Below are 17,957 nucleotides of genomic sequence, written 5' to 3'. Positions count from 1 at the left end.
ATATGCAATATACCTCTTTCTGTAATCCAATTATGAAATAATCAACAAGAGAAGCACTGTGGATAATCTGTATGGTGGTCCATAGGCAAGCAGCAGAATGCAGATACCAGAAGGTCTCTCAGACAAGAAGATTTTCTTGAATTTCCAGTTCCAATTCATGAGGTTCGAAATCAACTTTGACATGTTTATACATAAGAATTAAGATAACAAGTACTCAGCAAACAGACAGCTTTATTTGCATTTCTCAGTATGCAAGAACTCAAATATAAGTAGTTAGGTTGTGCCTGATGTCAAGCATGCCATAGATAATGGTTTTAACGGGATCGTACATAAATTCAGACATCTGGACTACTGTAATGATACTTTATATGATGGCGTATGGCTAAGCATATTGATTGATATGAAATGTATAATGTAGAACAAGAAGACAGGGCCTACTGCTATCTATGGAAACTACCTCTACTTTCAATATCTTATGAAGAGCCATATAAGGTGCGGCCACACCGGTCACAGACACTAGAGGTAGCATGGGAAACTGTTGCTGGCTTCTCTTTCTGCATCTTCGGTAGATCAAGTTCAAAAACATCATGCAGGGCCTTAGAGCCTTCTTGGAGCTCCTCCAAACTATGAATACAACAATAAGACAGTTGAGTGACATATATATCGGGTTGTAGGAATATTACTTTATAATACGATCAGCCCCCTTACATACATTAGACTACAGCTCAGATACACCTGATTCAGATAACCTAGGAAATAAGACTCGCATCTTTGAAACATGATGATGCACGGGAACTTTAAGATTTACACCTATGAAGATTAACATCATGAACCAAGCCTACTGCTATCTTCCTATAGGAACATCCACTTGCCTATTTTACTTTTTCCGCTTTGGAGGTTGTGCTAAGGATGAGTAAAGTACACCATTTTTACTGATCCAAAAAAAAAAAAAAAAATTAAAGTTGAGCTACTCATGTCCAAATAAATATAGAACATGCTACAGAGGGGGGATTCACTACTCTGTTTTTCCTATACTATAATATAATCAGACTCAAGGTACACATCACACAAAAGAAGACCAGCTATTTAAAGAGATGTAGGGATTGCATGTAATTAAATCAGTAGGATAGATTGAAATGGCAAAGAAGCGATGGGGTTGAATTTGTAGTTCCTTGTCCACAATTAAGATTGCAATGCTGAGAGAAACCAAATGGTGAGAAGAAAATAAAAAGAGATTGAGAAAGAGGCACATATATCACATACTAGTTAAAGTTGAGAGTTTGACAAACACATTCCATCAAATTGGAGAACAGAAAAGGTCCACAAAAGCCAAATGAATGATAGTAATAACTTTCAGATGGGATAGCTAAACTCATCAACTTGATAGATTCCTGAATTTGTATTTAAACAGTAGATACTCCAAGATCTTTCCGGGTCCTTCACTTAGAAAGGCATAAAGAGAAACATTTTTATAGAATAAAATCTTCTAATAACAGTATAGATATGATAGTCCACATGCAACTCCACCTAACTCAGAATAGGACAAAGACAATGGAGGGAAGTAGAGAGAGGAGCAACAAATACTTAGTACTGCTGTTATGTGCGGTTGAGACGTGACTCAGCACAGAGATGTGCCCTCAAGGGGCGTGCTAAAACAGCATATCTCAATTCTCAGCTGAATTGGGAGCAAATATTGTTAATTTGACAAAAAGAAGAGCAACTGCATGATTGCAGAGTGGACCACATTGTTGCATAATTTACTCTTCTTACTCTCCTGAAAAGGCACATATGTTCTGAAAACATAGGGTAACTGCCTTCCATCACTAGTGCAATTTGTACCACCTTATTAAAATAGAATAATTCAAAATTTTCCAACGAGCAAAAAGCCTTAGTAACTAACACCATCTTCTTTTACCACCTCCATAAAACCTTCAAAGATAATGATACCTCGAAATTTTCCAAGTGTGTAAAGTAAAACAATTAACTACAACTTTAACCACTTATATGAGAAGACCACTAGCTGTTAGATACAGGGCGCGGGTTGTATAAGATGATTTTTTATAAGGAAAGCAATATTGAGCATCAGCAACATAACTTGACACTGAGAAAATATTTGCATTCCATAAATTCATGTAGAATGCTGAGTTATATTATGGTTGAAAGTTACTTATTTGATTTCATTTTTGAAAAGTTATAGTACAATTTTACAGTACTTTCAATTAAAAGCAGCAAAATAACCATTATCCTGGAAAAGAAGGAAAAAGGAGAGGTAAATTAACATTTTCTACATACAAGTGCAGAGCAAAGACTAATTAAAAGTTTTGCAAAATGACATAGCTACATGGTCCTGCGAATTTAGCTAACTACTTCCAGCTGACATGAATATTCATATATTTCAGTTCTCAAAGGGTATGACTTTTCACTTTTCTACCTTCTCCTCAAAAGAATACACAAAGAAATTTCTTTTATTAAGTAACAAAAAATAATGGTTAGGGACATATAGAAGATGAGTTGAAGTGGGAATATTGGAAACAACACCATTGCCAAAATAAAATAAAACTGCAAGTAAAGAAAAAAGAAATATATATATATATATATATATATATATATAGTAGTAATATTAATAATAGGAGTTCTTTACCAAGTCTAAAACCTATTCCCAACTAGTAGATATCACCTATATGGATTTTTCTCTTCCATTGTCTAGATGTAATAGAAAGAATCGTTCTCCTATAAAACAAGGATTATACTTCTGATAATTCTGAGCTGATCGCTAGCTAGGTTCATCGGTTTCTCACAAGAAATGGTATTCATATCTCGGCAAAAAAGGGGGAAATGCAGAAACTATAAGATTTAAAAGAAATAAAAAGGCATACCTCATGGACAGCGGGGGCGTCAAGCGTATTATAGAATCATGAGTTGGCTTAGCAAGAATTCCTCTCTCCTTCAGTTTCATACATATGTCATAAGCTGTCACAGGTAACAAGGACTTGCTATTAAGCTCCACAGCGTTGAATAGGCCTTTCCCTCGAACTTCTTTTATGAAATTAGGAAACTGCCCCTGAATCTTCATCAGCTGACGTCTAAGTTGTTCTCCCATCTGAGCAGATCTATTGTCAAAGATACCATTAGTACAGATTGTGATTTTCAAAAGTTGCTGATTACCAAAAAATATAAATGCAGTAAACTATCAGTTGATTAATACGAAAAAGATTTATGACATGACCACAAAACTACTACTCCCTCCGTCCCATTTATGTGGAGGCACAGTTTGACTAGGCACAGAGTTTATGAAAGAAAGGAAGACTTTTGAGAGTTGTGGTCGAAAACAAGCCTTGATATTTGTGTGGTAATAAATCAACTCATTAAGGGTAAAATGAAATTTGAAGTTAAATTGTTTCTAAATATAGAATGGTGATATTCTTTTTGGGACAGATTAAAAAGGGAAGTGTACCGCATAAATTGGGACGGAGGAGTATCAAGCAGCCAGCGTAATTCATCTGCCTTCCTGCCCAATTATGAGCAGGGGAATTACTCCTCGGATGAAGAGCATTTCATGCTTAACATCATAAAGTTTGAGGTGATTTCTGAAACATTCCCTACCCTCCCCCACAACACCCGACCCTTGGGCCAGAGGCAGATCCAGGGTACTATATATGCAACAAAACATCTGGTGTGAAGGAAGGAATTTGATACCTCTCTGCAAGTCCTTCGTCTCTTATCACGTCTAAAGATGCAATTGCAACTGCACTAGCCAAAGGATTCCCCCCAAAGGTGCTGATGTGATTGAAAAAGAAAAAAAGACATCAAGAAACAGAAACAAATTAATGTAAAGAATTATTGATCTATGATAGTGGTATATGGCAAGTTCAAAACCAGCTATAAACCCAATTCAAGTCCATTTAAAATCGTAAGGGTAAACCTCACATACAGCAGGATTTAAAATTTAATATTACTTTTTCTTCAAGTACATTTACTGAAACAGAAGAACCAGAACACAACATGGTTTTATTTTAAAGCAACACTTTTCAGCTTATAATCAGAGCCATTGGAAGATTACAGCTGGTCGTCCACACTGCTGTATGGTGGTTTAATTAGCAATGACTACTAGTATGGCTATATAGGGAAGAAACTGGACCTAAATGCTGACAAGAATCGGATATAAAATCTTGGCATGTTGTACAATGAAAAAGAATTAAGAAATTGGCACCCTAGCACCATAAGGTTAAAAAAGCATTTTTATCCCATCAACATGCACAGCATCATGTTATTATTTTTTGAGCAACACCAAAGGCATCGTTTGATATAAAAACATAGATTGTGCGAGTCAAATGAACTCGAGAGAGTTAATCGGAATCCATAATATGCTCTTTTCAAAGTAACTAACTCATCTGAAATTAACTGCAAGTCAAAATAAATTAACAAACAGTTGCAAGAACTTTCATATAGTGATTTGCAACCTTCCATGCTCTCCGGCCTGAACGCAAAGCATAACATCTTTATCTGCAAGTACAGCGCTCACAGGCAACACTCCACCACCTAATGCTTTTCCCAATATCTGCACAGCGTATTTTCACAATTTAGGAGCATGACCACAATTCAACAGACTCAAGCTAAATTTAACCGCCTTCTTATAAAAACGATGAGTCCTTACAACAACATCTGGACGAACTTCTTCCCAATCACAAGCCAGCAATCGACCAGAGCGTGCCAAGCCACTTTGTATTTCATCAGCAATCATCAAAACATTGTACTTTGAGCAAAGATCTCTAACAGCCTTCAGGTAACCTTCTGGCGGAATTATAACCTGGAGAGGAAGAAAAAATATCACGTATGGTAATGGTACTTTTCCATTGGGACAAGTGACAATAAACATATAGTAACAAGACCTCATTTTCTTCCTGCCCGCAGTGCCCTTTCCAGGTGGCATGAACAAAACATTAAACAAATAAAAGGCCATGGAAATTTTGAAATGCCAACACGGATTTCAGGCTAAGGTCAGGTAGAGCCTTCTCCAAGCAAATACTTGTAAATTTCTTGTTATAACATATTAGATACGATCATAGACACACTATATATTTCTAAATGGTCACATTGGTTGAAGAATACACATACCCCAGCCTCTCCTTGAATTGGTTCAAACAAAAAGCCAGCAATCTGATCTCCTTTCTCTGAAACCATAATAGTGAAAAACAATGAGCTTCAACAAGACAACAACCATGTTTGCAACTAGGAAGTATGTATTTGACCGCCATTACTTTGCCAAGATAGACTCATCACCTTTAAAGGCACGACCTTTACGTACCTTTAAATAATTTTTCAAGGGCAACAGCATCTCCAAAATCAACTTTAAGTTGCCCAGGTAATAGGGGCCAAAAACCACGAGTAGCTTCATTGTCACAACTCATGGAGATCGCAGCCAATGTCCGACCATGGAAGCAGCCACAGCATGAGACGATGATAGCCTGCAAATGACAAATTTAAACAAAATATACTGAAAAGTTTCGACAGAATTCCGGGTCAATCTTAATAAAGAGGACATGGCATTTCATGGTGTCGTTAGGAAACTTTAAGGTGAAGTTCAATTATGTATGACTGGAAACATACAGTTGACTTGAATTTGGAAGTAGGAATACACCATAAAACTGGATGCAGCAGGTTCTGGATTCAACTTTCATAACATTTTTATAACAACCACAAACTTTTGTAGAACTTTGGATAACTTAATTGGGGGGAAAACGGTAAAAGTAAAAGAATCTTCCAACTTTCTTAATTCACACAATACGTTGACAAAGTTGCACAAAATATTCCACAAGTAAGAGAAAATTTCAGAAGTTAATTCTGGAATCTTCAGTCTCCTATTCTAACGAATCTTGATTAAGCGCAATCAAGATTGACAAGTCATGTCCGAACATAGCAGAGGAAATGACTGAGGGAGCAGTGAACATAACTCTTTTGCCCCCCACCCCCCACCCCTCCCCCCCCCCCCCTCCCCCCACCCCCAAAAAAAAAAAAGAAAAAAACAAACAAACAACCCTTGCTAGGTCATGCATTTTTGCACTTTAACCAGAACAAAAAGAAGTTAACTGATGATGGTAGTTCTTCTTACACGGTTTCCACAAGGGTGATTTTAAAAACTATGGCAATAAAAGAAATGAACTCGCCACCGCACCTAAGGGTGTGACCTAGTGGTTAATGAAGTGGGAGGAGAACCATGAGGTATCAGGTTCAAATCCTAGCGAAGGCAAACAACACTAGGATATCATCCCCTCGGGCTGAGTCTTGGAGGGTAAACTTATACGGTACTTATGCTGGTGGAGGTAATAGATACCCGATGAAATAGTCGAGGTGCACACAAATTGGTCCTGACACCACTGTCATTAAAAAAACAAAAGAAGAAATGAACTTGCCACCATGCATCAAAAGCAATGTTGGCCATTCAGTTTAGAACTTGTAAAGTCTTTCTTATTTTCTCCATCTTCCCCAAGTTGTAATGCTTCATTCAACTGATATAACAACTATTGAATTGCATATATTGTCTCATTTAAAGGCTTAAACTGTTAAAGAGGGAAAATTTTTATTTCTTTATTGTAGGTCTGCGACGCGTCTCCTCATGTGTCATCCTGATTTCTTCTCTTAGGTCAAGCACGTGGAAATTTTTTATGCTAGGTGGTGGCTCATCTAAAAGTTTAAGTTGTTAGAAGACGGACATTTTTATTCTTTCTTCAGGTCTGCAACTATGGATTATCGCCTTACTATTGCTCTTAGGAAAGTTTTGCTGTTCTTCCTTAGCTCTCTTTCAATCATTTCTGGGGCACTAAGTGAGATTTTCAACTCCTAGTCCACTCACCACCCTAAGTAATAAGTCCTTCAAGATTGATTGTATTCAGCTGGAGACTGCCTGTTCATGTCATGCCATCTCCTTACCAACCCTTCACGTCTCCTCTCGCTTGAAATAAAATAACCAGGTCTCAGGAATCAAGTAATTGAAGTCAATCCAGAATGTTAGGGATAGAAAAGTAATATGAGAAAAGAATTTAACCATAGTGTTGACTGTGTAGGAATATATTGGGACTACATTCGAGGAAAAGATTAACTCAGAACAAAGTTTTGCAAGGATATACATACACGTAATCCACCTATAGTAAGCCCTGCTATTTTTTTTTCGATAACCGAGAAGATTGTGCACCAGCATTAAGCCTGTTTGTTGTTGAAAAGAACCACCTTAATTTACTCTCTCTCTCTCCACCCCCCCACCCCACCCCCCCCCCGCCCCCCCGGNNCCCCCCCGGGGGGACGAAGAGGGGAAACTTATAAAAGAGGATACTGGCCAGAAGAATCACTTTATTTTACTCCTTTTGACCATTAATTTACTCTCATTAGATGAGGAAAATGCTTTCCATATACGTATTATAAGAGATCTATCTATAACTTAACTAATATGTGACCCAAGTACTTAGGCAAACTGCTGCAAAGCTGCTAAAGTTTGACTTCCTGACAAATTCCAAATGTATGAAGTATCAACAAGAAGGTAAATTTTCTTTACCTCATTTTTTGGTATTCTTTTCTTCATGTAACCCCATTTCCTTGCCAGCTTAAGAGCTGTTTCTACTCCTTCTGCACCAGTGTTCATAGGTAGCACCATATCATATCCAAACATGCTGGTTATATATTCTGCAAATACTGGAAACTTATCATTATAGAAGGCACGAGAACTAAGAGTGAGTGTTTGAGCCTGTTCTGCTAAAGCTTTCATGATCTTTGGATGACAGTGTCCCTGAAAATAAAATTAACTTTAATTCAGTATGAAAATCTTGCATAGTACTTCTCTATTCTTTAATGTGACACCTGATTTTGGGATGTCTCAACAATATTTAATATGCTTATCAGAACTAATCCACTTATTAGTTCAAAACTAAACAATTGTGTAATGTAAACCTTATGAAAGTAACATTTTGATACTATTTTCTTCTACTATAACAAATATTAGATTAAGTCAAGTTGAATTCTCAACCGCTATACTTGGATGAAAGTGGTGTGGAGGACAAGAACATCACTAAGAGAGTAGGGAACGGCCTGACACCTACTTTTGCACTATGATGCAGCAATGGAGATGTGGAATATGCCGTGGCATTATTTGAAATGCAACAAGTGGTGCCTAGAGAAGTCCATCAATGCTTATCCATGCGGAGGGGCCCAAGAGCCCCAAACATAATCAGGGAAATGTGGTACACTAGTCTCGTTTGCATAATACGAAGTGTAGAAACAGATATACATGAGGTGTCTTGAACTTGAAGGACAAGGTAGTGCTATGTACAGGGTAAAGCGTATTTTTTTAAGCACTTTATTTTTGGTGCATATGGGAAGGTATGAATTTTACTCACTCGTGAAATTTTGGAAGCTCGACAGACTTAATATTTGAAAGCCTTACATTTAGCAACCCATTTGTCTGGTTACAAATATTTGATAAAATATATATTCTATTATTTAGAGAAAAGGATACAGGTATTAATAACAATAAAATGAACCTGCTAAAGTCAATCCATGTTAGTGACTGCTTGACTAGTTTCTTTTACTAATACCATATATTAAGTAAGACGAGCTGGCTATACATTATGTCAGATATATCAGATAAATAAAACCAAGAGCCATGAACTGTAAGCATGGGAAGAAAGGTGACGACACCTCCCTTCAATTCTTCAACTGAAGAAGAGGATCTATGGAGTAGGGCAAGTGCGTGCCAGAAGCCCAATAAAAGAATAGTACAATGTTGATTCTACATATTTTGAGGAAACAATTGATAACAGATACCAATTTGTCCAATATTTTTCTTTTTATCTTTTTACCTGATTGACAGCAGAATAAGCTGAGAGGAAATCAAGATACTTTTTCCCTTCAGGATCCCAGATGGATGAACCCTTAGCTTTAGAAAAGACAATAGGAATCGGATGATAACTGCAATTCGGTCAGAAAAATCAGTATTTCAACGCTATACCAGCCACGTAATTGTAATTTGTTCATTAAATAACAAGAGCTGACATGGTTTGGTCTGTGACATTAGCAAACACTCACAAAAAAAATCTAAAAAAATATTAGCTACAATCTATTAACCTAGTGTTACTTCCAATTACCTTTAGTGGCTAAGTTAAAGTGCAACACCTAAGATTATTTTTTCCTTGTCCAAAATGGATGCGCTGAATTTAGTAAAAAAGAGTAAAAAGAGAATCTACAAACAGATGCAAAAGTATATGCACACAAAACAAATATCTGTAACCGTCTACATTAGGGCACATAAACGAGTAAACCAAAGTTTAATGGTCCAGAAGCCACATGACTCCTAGGTCCAAAGATCGCAACAGATAAAGTAGAGACTTGTGTAACTCAACTCTCTTACTCCTGAAATGGAAAAGCAATTACTAGAAAGCAACACGAAATTGGAGATATAATCCCTCTTTTTTTTTTGGATAAGGTAAGGTAACAGGGATATAATCACTTATTAAGCACACACTGCTCAAAGCATGAGCAGTTGACCACTTAATGCATCTTAACTGTGCTTTTCACGGCTACAAATAGCCTCCTATAAGAGATCTTGTTGAAAGCATATCGCCAGCAATATTATGACCATATACACCCTTGTCCCTGAATGGAGGGTTGGCGGGATCACTTCAAATCTTTCTCATTTCCTGGTTTTAAAATCCAAGTCATAAAATTTTGTGAAAACTCACAGGTCAGCAAGACTCTAACTTCGCTGAACTAAGAACTCTCTTCAAGATGCAATGCTAGTCTTCGTTCTTCCTCTTTACGAGTAGCCAACTTCTAATGATGCCAGATCATGGCAAAGAGGTAAATGTTGAAGAGCGCGGAAGCACTCTACGGTACCTGACGTAGGCCTCATTTGTTTTTTAAAGAAAGACGTCTGAATCTGAATACACATCTGAATATCAAGATGCGTATCAAGATTAAGATATCTGAATCTTAATACACATCTGAATATTAAGATGTGTATTAAGATCTGGATACTAACTAATTAAGACTGTTTGATTTTTAACATCTGAATGTATAAAATTTATCTTTATTTAAAAATTAAAACATAAAATTCAAATGAAATACTAATTAATCTAATATTTTATCAATAAAATATGGTAGTTGTTGGTGGTGATGGCTAACAGTGGTATTTGTGAATGCCGACTAGAGGCGGTGGTTGGTGGTAGTTTTGGTTGATGGTGGTGGTTCAGGGTAGTAGCCAATGGTGATTGGTAGCGGTGGCGACTATAATTGAGAATGGTAGTGGTGGATGGTGATAGTTAATAATGACGGATGGTGGTGGTAGACGTCATTTTCTCCAGCTTTTTCGCCTTCCTGCAAGGCAATATCTACACCATCCTAGATCACGATGGCCTGCATATTGAGTTTCCATGTGTTGAAATTAGCATTACAATCGAATTTGTCAACATATACCTATGTTACCCCATGGTGACATTGAGACAAAACTCGGATTGAATTCTAATATCATAATGTTAGGGTTGGGAGTCCGGGTAGTGCAAAAATAGACAAAATAAGCCAATAGTAATGGTAAGTAAAGCAAATAAAGGAGGCAAAAAATTTGTGTAGTCGCTCAATAAGAACTATGTCCATGAGTAGGGAGGAACAATTCCATTATATCATCAACTATACAAAAAAATAAAAAATTAGATATAGCATTTTAATTAATCCTAAAACATCCGGAAAGAATAACCTCACGCAAAACACTCACAAAGAGAGCCACCCTAGTATAACTCCAACACTTAACTCTCTCACAAAATACTTTTTTATCTTGATACAAGGAAAAACACACTAGAAATGCTACGTAATGTTTTAAAGTGCCTCTAAAGTGAGAAATGATTGGTTATTTATAACCAAAGGTTATAATGTTGCTTGGCGAAATATTGGCCAACAATGTATGATGTAGAAAGGCCAAAAATGGGTCACGTAACAAATTTCCATCTTGACCTAGTTTTGACTAAATAGCAAATTTTCTCCACCTTCTCCACAAAAGCCCCATTACCAGCTTACCATTACCATAATCACTGCTTGTCAAAAGTCTGGACATGTACACACCATCGCATGCATAATACTCCCGACTATACTAATAATATGGTACATGTGTCATATACCTCTCTTGTCGGCCTACTCCTATACCAATTTGTTACGTGGCCTATTTTTAACCCCTCAACATGCAGCATTGTTAGTTAATAGTTTGGGCAAACAATTTGAGAATTGTTACCCAATATTTGGCCAAACAACTTGAGAATTGTTGGCCAAATATTGACAAGCAATTCCCTAACCTTTTGTTGCGCGTAGTCAATCATATCTTACTTTAGAAGCGCCCTTCAGAAATTGAGAAACAATATAGTGTCTTTTCTCTTGTATCAAAAGAGAGTATTTTTTAGAAGAGTTAAGTGTTAAGGAAACATTTTGAGTGTTCCATGAGGTTATTCTCTCGAGGTAATTTGGGATTAATTAGAATATTATATCTAATTTTTTAATCTCTTTTGTATACTTAATACGGGGAAATTGCTCTTCTATGCCCATGGTTAGGTCTTACTTACCGAACCACGAAAATTTTGTGCCTCCATTATTTGCCTTAGTTATCATCATTATCGACTTGCTTTGTCTAATTTCGCATTACTCACACTCTCCACCCTAACAAAAACTAATGCAAGAGACAAACCTTTGTACCCATCTAGATTAGTGCATATAAATGAGTAAATCAAAAGTTTAATGGATTGGGAGCCACATGAGTAAATAAATAACAACTACAGCTCAGTCCCAAACAAGTTGGCATCGGCTATATGAATCCTCACTTCTTTCTTTAAGCTCAACTCAAATTATCATCATACCAAAATAAAACAATAGTGAAATTGAAAAATAAGTTAAATACATATATGATTAATACTCCCTCCATTTCAATTTATGTGTCTTAGTTTGCGGGGGCACGGAGTTTAAAAAAGTAAGTAAGACATTTAAAGCTAGTGGTCTTAAACTAAAGATGTGTGTAATGTACCAAAATATCCTTGAATCTTGTGGTACTCCCTCCGTTCCAATTTATGTGAACCTATTTCCTTTTTGGTCCGTTCCAAAAAGAATGACCCCTTTCTAAATTTGGAAACAATTTAGTTTAAACTTACAATTCTACCCTTAATGAGAAGTTTTTATAACCATACAAATACTCTGGGCCCCTTTTTGACTTGTTTAGGACCACAAATTTCAAAAGTCTTTATTTTTTCTTAAACTCTGTGCCCAGTCAAACAGGTTCACATAAATTAGAATGGAGGGAGTATTAAATATGCCATGTGGAAAGTTGGAGTTAAAGCGTTACTAAATATAGAAAGAGATATTTTTTTGGAAAAAGACTAAGGAGGAAAGTAAGACACATAAATTGAAACGGATGGAGTAATATAATAATAATATTATTAGAAGTTCTCTATCAAGTCTAAAATCTATTTCCAACCCGTAGGTATCACTTATATGGATCTTTTTCTTCCATTGTGCTCTATCTTTAACTAAGTCTATATTGATTCAAAGAATTTGTAGGTCTTTCGAGACAACTTCCTTTCAACTAATTTTAGGTCTACCCCGTCCGCTTTTAACACCTTCTTTCATCATAGTTTCAAACCCAAGGATTGTTGCATATTTATGTCGACGCGTGACATGACCAGACCATCTCATGCGCGACCTTCTCTCATTTTATCGTTAATGCATGCTACCTGCACCTTCTAGTAAATGTGGTCATTTCTAATCTTATCTAATCTAGTATGATCGCACATCCATCTTAGCATCCGCATTTCGGTAACACTCTTCTAGTAGATGTGTTGGACTTTAGCATCAAAACATTCACTATTGTATAATACTGTTGGTCTTATAGCTGTTTTACACAACTTACCTTTTCACTTGGGTAGGCATCCTTCACATAACACCCTAGGAGCACTTCTCTATTTCAACCATCCAATTTTAATCACATGAGTAACATCTTCATCTATCATTCCATTCTCTTGAAGCAATGAGCCTAAATATCTAAATTATTTGCATTTTGGCATTGCAATCTCATCTAGGAGTCGTTTGGTAGGGTGTATAAAAATAGTGCGGAATAATGCATGGATTAGTAGTGTATGGGTTAGTAATGCAAGATTTAGTTATGCAAATATTATTTCTTATCTATTGTTTGGTGTGGTGTATTAAAATTATAATGCATTGCATAATTTTTAAGAAAAATAGTTGTTTACAAAAGTGCCCTCCATATTCTCTAGCTTTAAGGGACTTTAAGGACAATTTTGTCTTTAACCATACTAATGCATGCATTAATAGTCTTGGTATTACTAATGCCATGGTATTCTACGCATTACTTATACATAGGATAATACCAAGTATGATTAGTTATACACAAGTTGAAAAAATATACCAAACAAGGTATTAACAATGCATAGAGCTAATGCTTGCATTATTTTTTCTAATACCTCCTGCCAAACGACTCCTAGTCTCACATAAACTTTGCTCTTCTCATGCTGACTAAACTTGCAGCGCATGTATTCATCCTTACTTCTACTTATCCTAAAATCCTTACTCTATAAGACGCTCCTCCATAGTTCAAGCTTTTGGTTGACACTCTCGCTAGTTTCATCAAGCTTCTCAATAGCTAGATGAGTCTTGGATCCAAATATCGCATCAAATAAAGTAGCGACTTCTCGTAATTCAACTTTCTTACAAAGATCCTTTTGACTAACTCTTTCAGTGGAGCACTCCTGCGACCGAAAAGCCATTACTATAAAGCAACAAAAAATTGGTATATAATCACTCATTAAGCACACAGTAAAGTGAATCCTTCTCGTGCTAAAAGCACTCCTGCTGAAAGCATGAGCAGTTGACCACGAAATTAATGCATCTTAAGTGTTTGCTCTTCACTGCCGTAAATGGCCTCCTATAAGAAATCTCATTGAAAATGTCAGCAGTCGTATGACCACATTATCATAACAAACCACTTATATTTTTGTCAACCCCTTGGTGTTCTTATCTCTGGTTGCAAGATCCAAGCCACTAAAATTTCGTGAAATCTCACAGTTCAACAAGGCCTCTAACTTAGCGAAACTAAGAACTCACTTCAAGAAGCACCGCTATTCTTCATTCTTCTTCTTTACGACTAGCCCAACTCCTACTGATACTAAAAAGCTCTAGTGGGCATGGTGGTCAATGTTGAAGTGTACCAGAAGCACGCTAAGATAAAGATAATTAATTCTATCCGCCTGAGTGCATTTAAATGCCTAAGAGTTTGGCAAATCAACTAAAGATCCAATAGCTTGCATTAGTACTGTCATGGGCGGCTTTCCAGCCATGCCCCATGACCCCTTGGGCGCGCCCCGTGGCGTCCTAGCGAACCTCCCAATGCCTAGCGCCACGGACGGCCCCGTGGTCTTGGCCGCGCCAAGTGACAAGCGCGCAGGTGCCTTTGTCGCCCCACCGATATCCCTCGCGAGCGCCATGCCGCAGGCAGAAGCCAACAGCGCCGCGCGCGCAGACCGTGATGCCAAAGACACTGCTGCTGACAACGGACCTGCTGCTGCCTTATAGAAAACTAAGTCATTTTCATTGTAAATATAGAGTAGTTTATTTCATGCACTTCCATTATGTTTCTCTAGCTTAATTAGGTCTACTCCTGTAACTTTGGATTATTTTTTTTAAGTACTATTAGGGGGGATCAAGCAATCAAAACTTTCTAGCAAGCAAGCAATTCTCTGTACTGGTGTCTCTCCCCCTCGACACCGCGTTGCTTTTCTGTAATAGCTTTCATTAATGCAATCAAGCTTTCTTTCATTCTGAATTCTCATTCTGTTCTCTCAATTGCTCTTGACATTGGTTTTCCCGTACGGCACTGACAATCTCGTCTAGCGTACGGAGGGGACCTCAGTTGGCGGACAGCAACTGAACTGACATCAATTGCCTAGCCGTACGTCGCCCTTCCAAGGAATCTCAGGAAGGCGCCGCGTATCAGTACTTGTAGTTTTGCAACTTCTAGTATACCTATCCACTACACCTAGTGTTCCCGTGTCAGGACTTGGGAATACCTACTGGCAATAACATCTTTACAGTACGCTCGTAATCACAGGCCATACAATTGATGCATCAGCAAAGTAAAGCACGACACAACCAATAGGAGGAAATGATCTCCTACGCCCACTTACCATTTGAATAGAAGAAAATGACCCTATAAAAATCTCTTGTGTTCTATTTACAATCTCCCGTGCTATTTTCTACTGGTACCCTATGAAAGGGGCCATATAACAATACAACTTGTTAGTTTCATTGTATAAATAGTAGTAAATAACCCTAATCCCATATGTATTAGGAGTAGGACATGTATTGTAGATATATAGGGCTCATTGTATCATTGTTATAATTAGTCAATAATATATTTTTCTCCCGTGCTTTCTCACATGGTATTAGAGCATCAGTGAGAAATTGTCGCTGTGCATCATTCCAGCGGCCTCCGGGAAGAAAGACCTCGTTGCCGTGCAATTTTCCGGCGACTTAAGAGGCTATCCGTAAAAAAAAGAAAACACTTTTCCTCAGTGTTGTGCAAAAACCAACACCACCACGAAGTAGATCGGCCTCTGGCGACCAACCCACAAAAATTTCTCCGTCAGAAGACCCTCCACGCGCCGCCACGCGCCGCCGGAAGAAATTTTCCGGCGAAGCTCCGACACCTACGCGTCGGCGCATGACACCATTTCCGGCCACTTTTTCGCGAAATTCCTTCAGGACAGCTTGCTCTCCTCACAATTCCGAGCCTACCCATCTAGTTCAAATCAAATACCTACTACTTTGAGTTTTTTCCGGCGAGCTACAATGTTTTTTTCCGGCGTGAACAGTGATCCCAGCAATTTTCTGCTTTTTTCGGAACGATATTGTAATGGAATTCGTACATGAAGCCTTTAACTCACAATCATTGGATTAAATGCAATGAATCCAATCCAGAGGGATTCTTTACCGGATTATATTGAGTTCCTTCGGTACAAAGCACGTAAACAGACATCTTCAGGATTAACCTCCGTTGTTCCAACAAATAGTAGCATGACTGGTGTCTCCCAATCTTCACCTTCTGAGTCTTGGGTCATTGATTCAGGTGCATCTGATCATATTTCTGGTAACAAATCTCTTTTCACTAGTATCTCATATTCTCAATCTCTTCCAATAGTCACAATGGCCAATGGGTCTGAAGCCATGACAACTGCAATAAGTCAAGCAAGTCCACTTCCTTCCTTACCTTTAGACTCAGTTCTTTATGTTCCTAGTAGTCCTTTTAATCTCATAGCCGTTAGTCGCTTAGCCAAATCACTTAAATCTACTGTTTTATTTCTTGATGACCTTGTTTTTATACAGGAACGCAGTACAGGGCGGATCATTGGTACCAGACGTGAATCAGATGGACTTTATTACCTCATCCTTGCAAAATCACATGGACTCGCATCTTGTCTTCCTCCAATAACTTCTCGCGTTACTGATTCACCAGATTTATTACATAAACGGTTAGGACATCCCAGTTTGTCAAAACTTCAGAAAATGGTACATTGCTTATCTCACTTGTCCACTTTAGAGTGTGAGTCGTGTCAACTTGGTAAGCATACCCGCTCCCATTTCCCGCGGCGTCTTGACAATCGAGCACAGTCACCTTTTACTTTAGTCCATTCAGATGTTTGGGGTCCTAGTCGGGTTAGCTCTACCTTAGGATTCCGCTACTTTGTCAGTTTCATTGATGATTATTCCAGGTGCACTTGGATATTTTTGATGAAAAATGGATCTGAGTTGTTTCTATTTTCCAGACCTTCCATGCTGCAATTCAAAATCAATTTGGGGTTTCTATCCGCACATTTCGTAGTGATAATGCCCTAGAGTATTTGTCTTCCCCATTTCAGCAAATTATGAACTCCCATGGGATTATTCATCAAACATCTTGTCCGTACACATACCAACAAAATGGGGTAGCTGAAAGAAAGAATAGATATCTTATTGAAACTGCTCGTACCCTACTCATACAATCTCATGTTCCGCTGCGTTTTTGGAGGGATGCAGTTCTTACATCTTGTTATCTTATTAATCGTATGTCATCTTCAGCTATCCAAAATCAAGTTCCATTCTCTGTCCTGTTTCCCCATTTACCTTTGTTCTCTCTTCCACCCCGTGTCTTTGGGAGTACGTGCTTTGTTCATGACCTTACTCCTGGAAAAAGATAAGTTAGCTCATCGTGCTCTTAAGTGCATATTTCTGGGTTACTCGAGAACGCAAAAGGGATATCGATGTTATTCTCCTGACCTTCAGCGATTTCTTATGTCTGCTGATGTTACCTTCTTTGAAACCCAATCATACTTCACAGGTCTAGTTAATCACTTAGATATTTCTGAGGTGCTACCTGTTCCTTCTTTTGGAGATTCAGTCCCTATCTCCCATTTATCTTCCTCCATAGCTCCATCGCCTACAGTTCCAGTTACAGCTCCACCACCTATAGCTCTAGTATCACCACCGAGTCCAGTGCCACCAACTATAGCTCCAGTGCCACCACCTAGTCGAGTTCAACCTTCTACAGCTCCATCACTCCTGACTTATCATCGTCGTCCGCCCCCAGCATCAGGCCCAACTGATTCACGTCCTGCACCTGACCCTGCTAATACTGCGGACTTGTCTCCTCTTAATCAACCGATTGCACTACGAAAAGGTATACGGTCCACAGTTAATCCTAATCCTCATTATATCGGTTTAAGTTACCATCGTCTCTCATCATCCCATTGTGCATTTGTGTCATCTTTGTCCTCTGTTTCCATTCCTAAGTCTACAGGTGAAGCACTGTCTCATCCCGGATGGCGACAGGCTATGATTGACGAGATGTCTGCTTTACATACGAGTGGTACTTGGGAGCTTGTTCCTCTTCCTTC

The 17,957-nt window shown here is 38.1% G+C and overlaps 1 protein-coding gene across 1 annotated transcript in view; it reads right to left on the bottom strand.

The window, feature by feature from the left end:
• Positions 1 to 211: 211 nt before the first annotated feature.
• The window catches only part of LOC109238012 (ornithine aminotransferase, mitochondrial), a 20,153-nt gene continuing 2,407 nt past the window's right edge, over positions 212 to 17,957 (bottom strand). Inside the window, exons 2-10 of the mRNA XM_019404436.1 lie at positions 8,847 to 8,955; positions 7,547 to 7,777; positions 5,306 to 5,465; positions 5,116 to 5,171; positions 4,655 to 4,807; positions 4,461 to 4,558; positions 3,697 to 3,777; positions 2,877 to 3,110; positions 212 to 624 (exon numbers count right to left, since the gene is read on the bottom strand). Of these exons, the coding sequence (XP_019259981.1) occupies positions 474 to 624; positions 2,877 to 3,110; positions 3,697 to 3,777; positions 4,461 to 4,558; positions 4,655 to 4,807; positions 5,116 to 5,171; positions 5,306 to 5,465; positions 7,547 to 7,777; positions 8,847 to 8,955 (1,273 nt within the window). The 3' untranslated portion in view covers positions 212 to 473. The remainder of the gene's footprint in view (positions 625 to 2,876; positions 3,111 to 3,696; positions 3,778 to 4,460; positions 4,559 to 4,654; positions 4,808 to 5,115; positions 5,172 to 5,305; positions 5,466 to 7,546; positions 7,778 to 8,846; positions 8,956 to 17,957) is intronic.

Source organism: Nicotiana attenuata, unplaced genomic scaffold (genome assembly GCF_001879085.1).
Source record: "Nicotiana attenuata strain UT unplaced genomic scaffold, NIATTr2, whole genome shotgun sequence".
Taxonomy (NCBI): Eukaryota; Viridiplantae; Streptophyta; class Magnoliopsida; order Solanales; family Solanaceae; genus Nicotiana; species Nicotiana attenuata.
The sequence above is the reverse complement of the archived record's forward strand: the minus strand, read 5'-3'. Positions and strand labels throughout refer to the sequence as shown.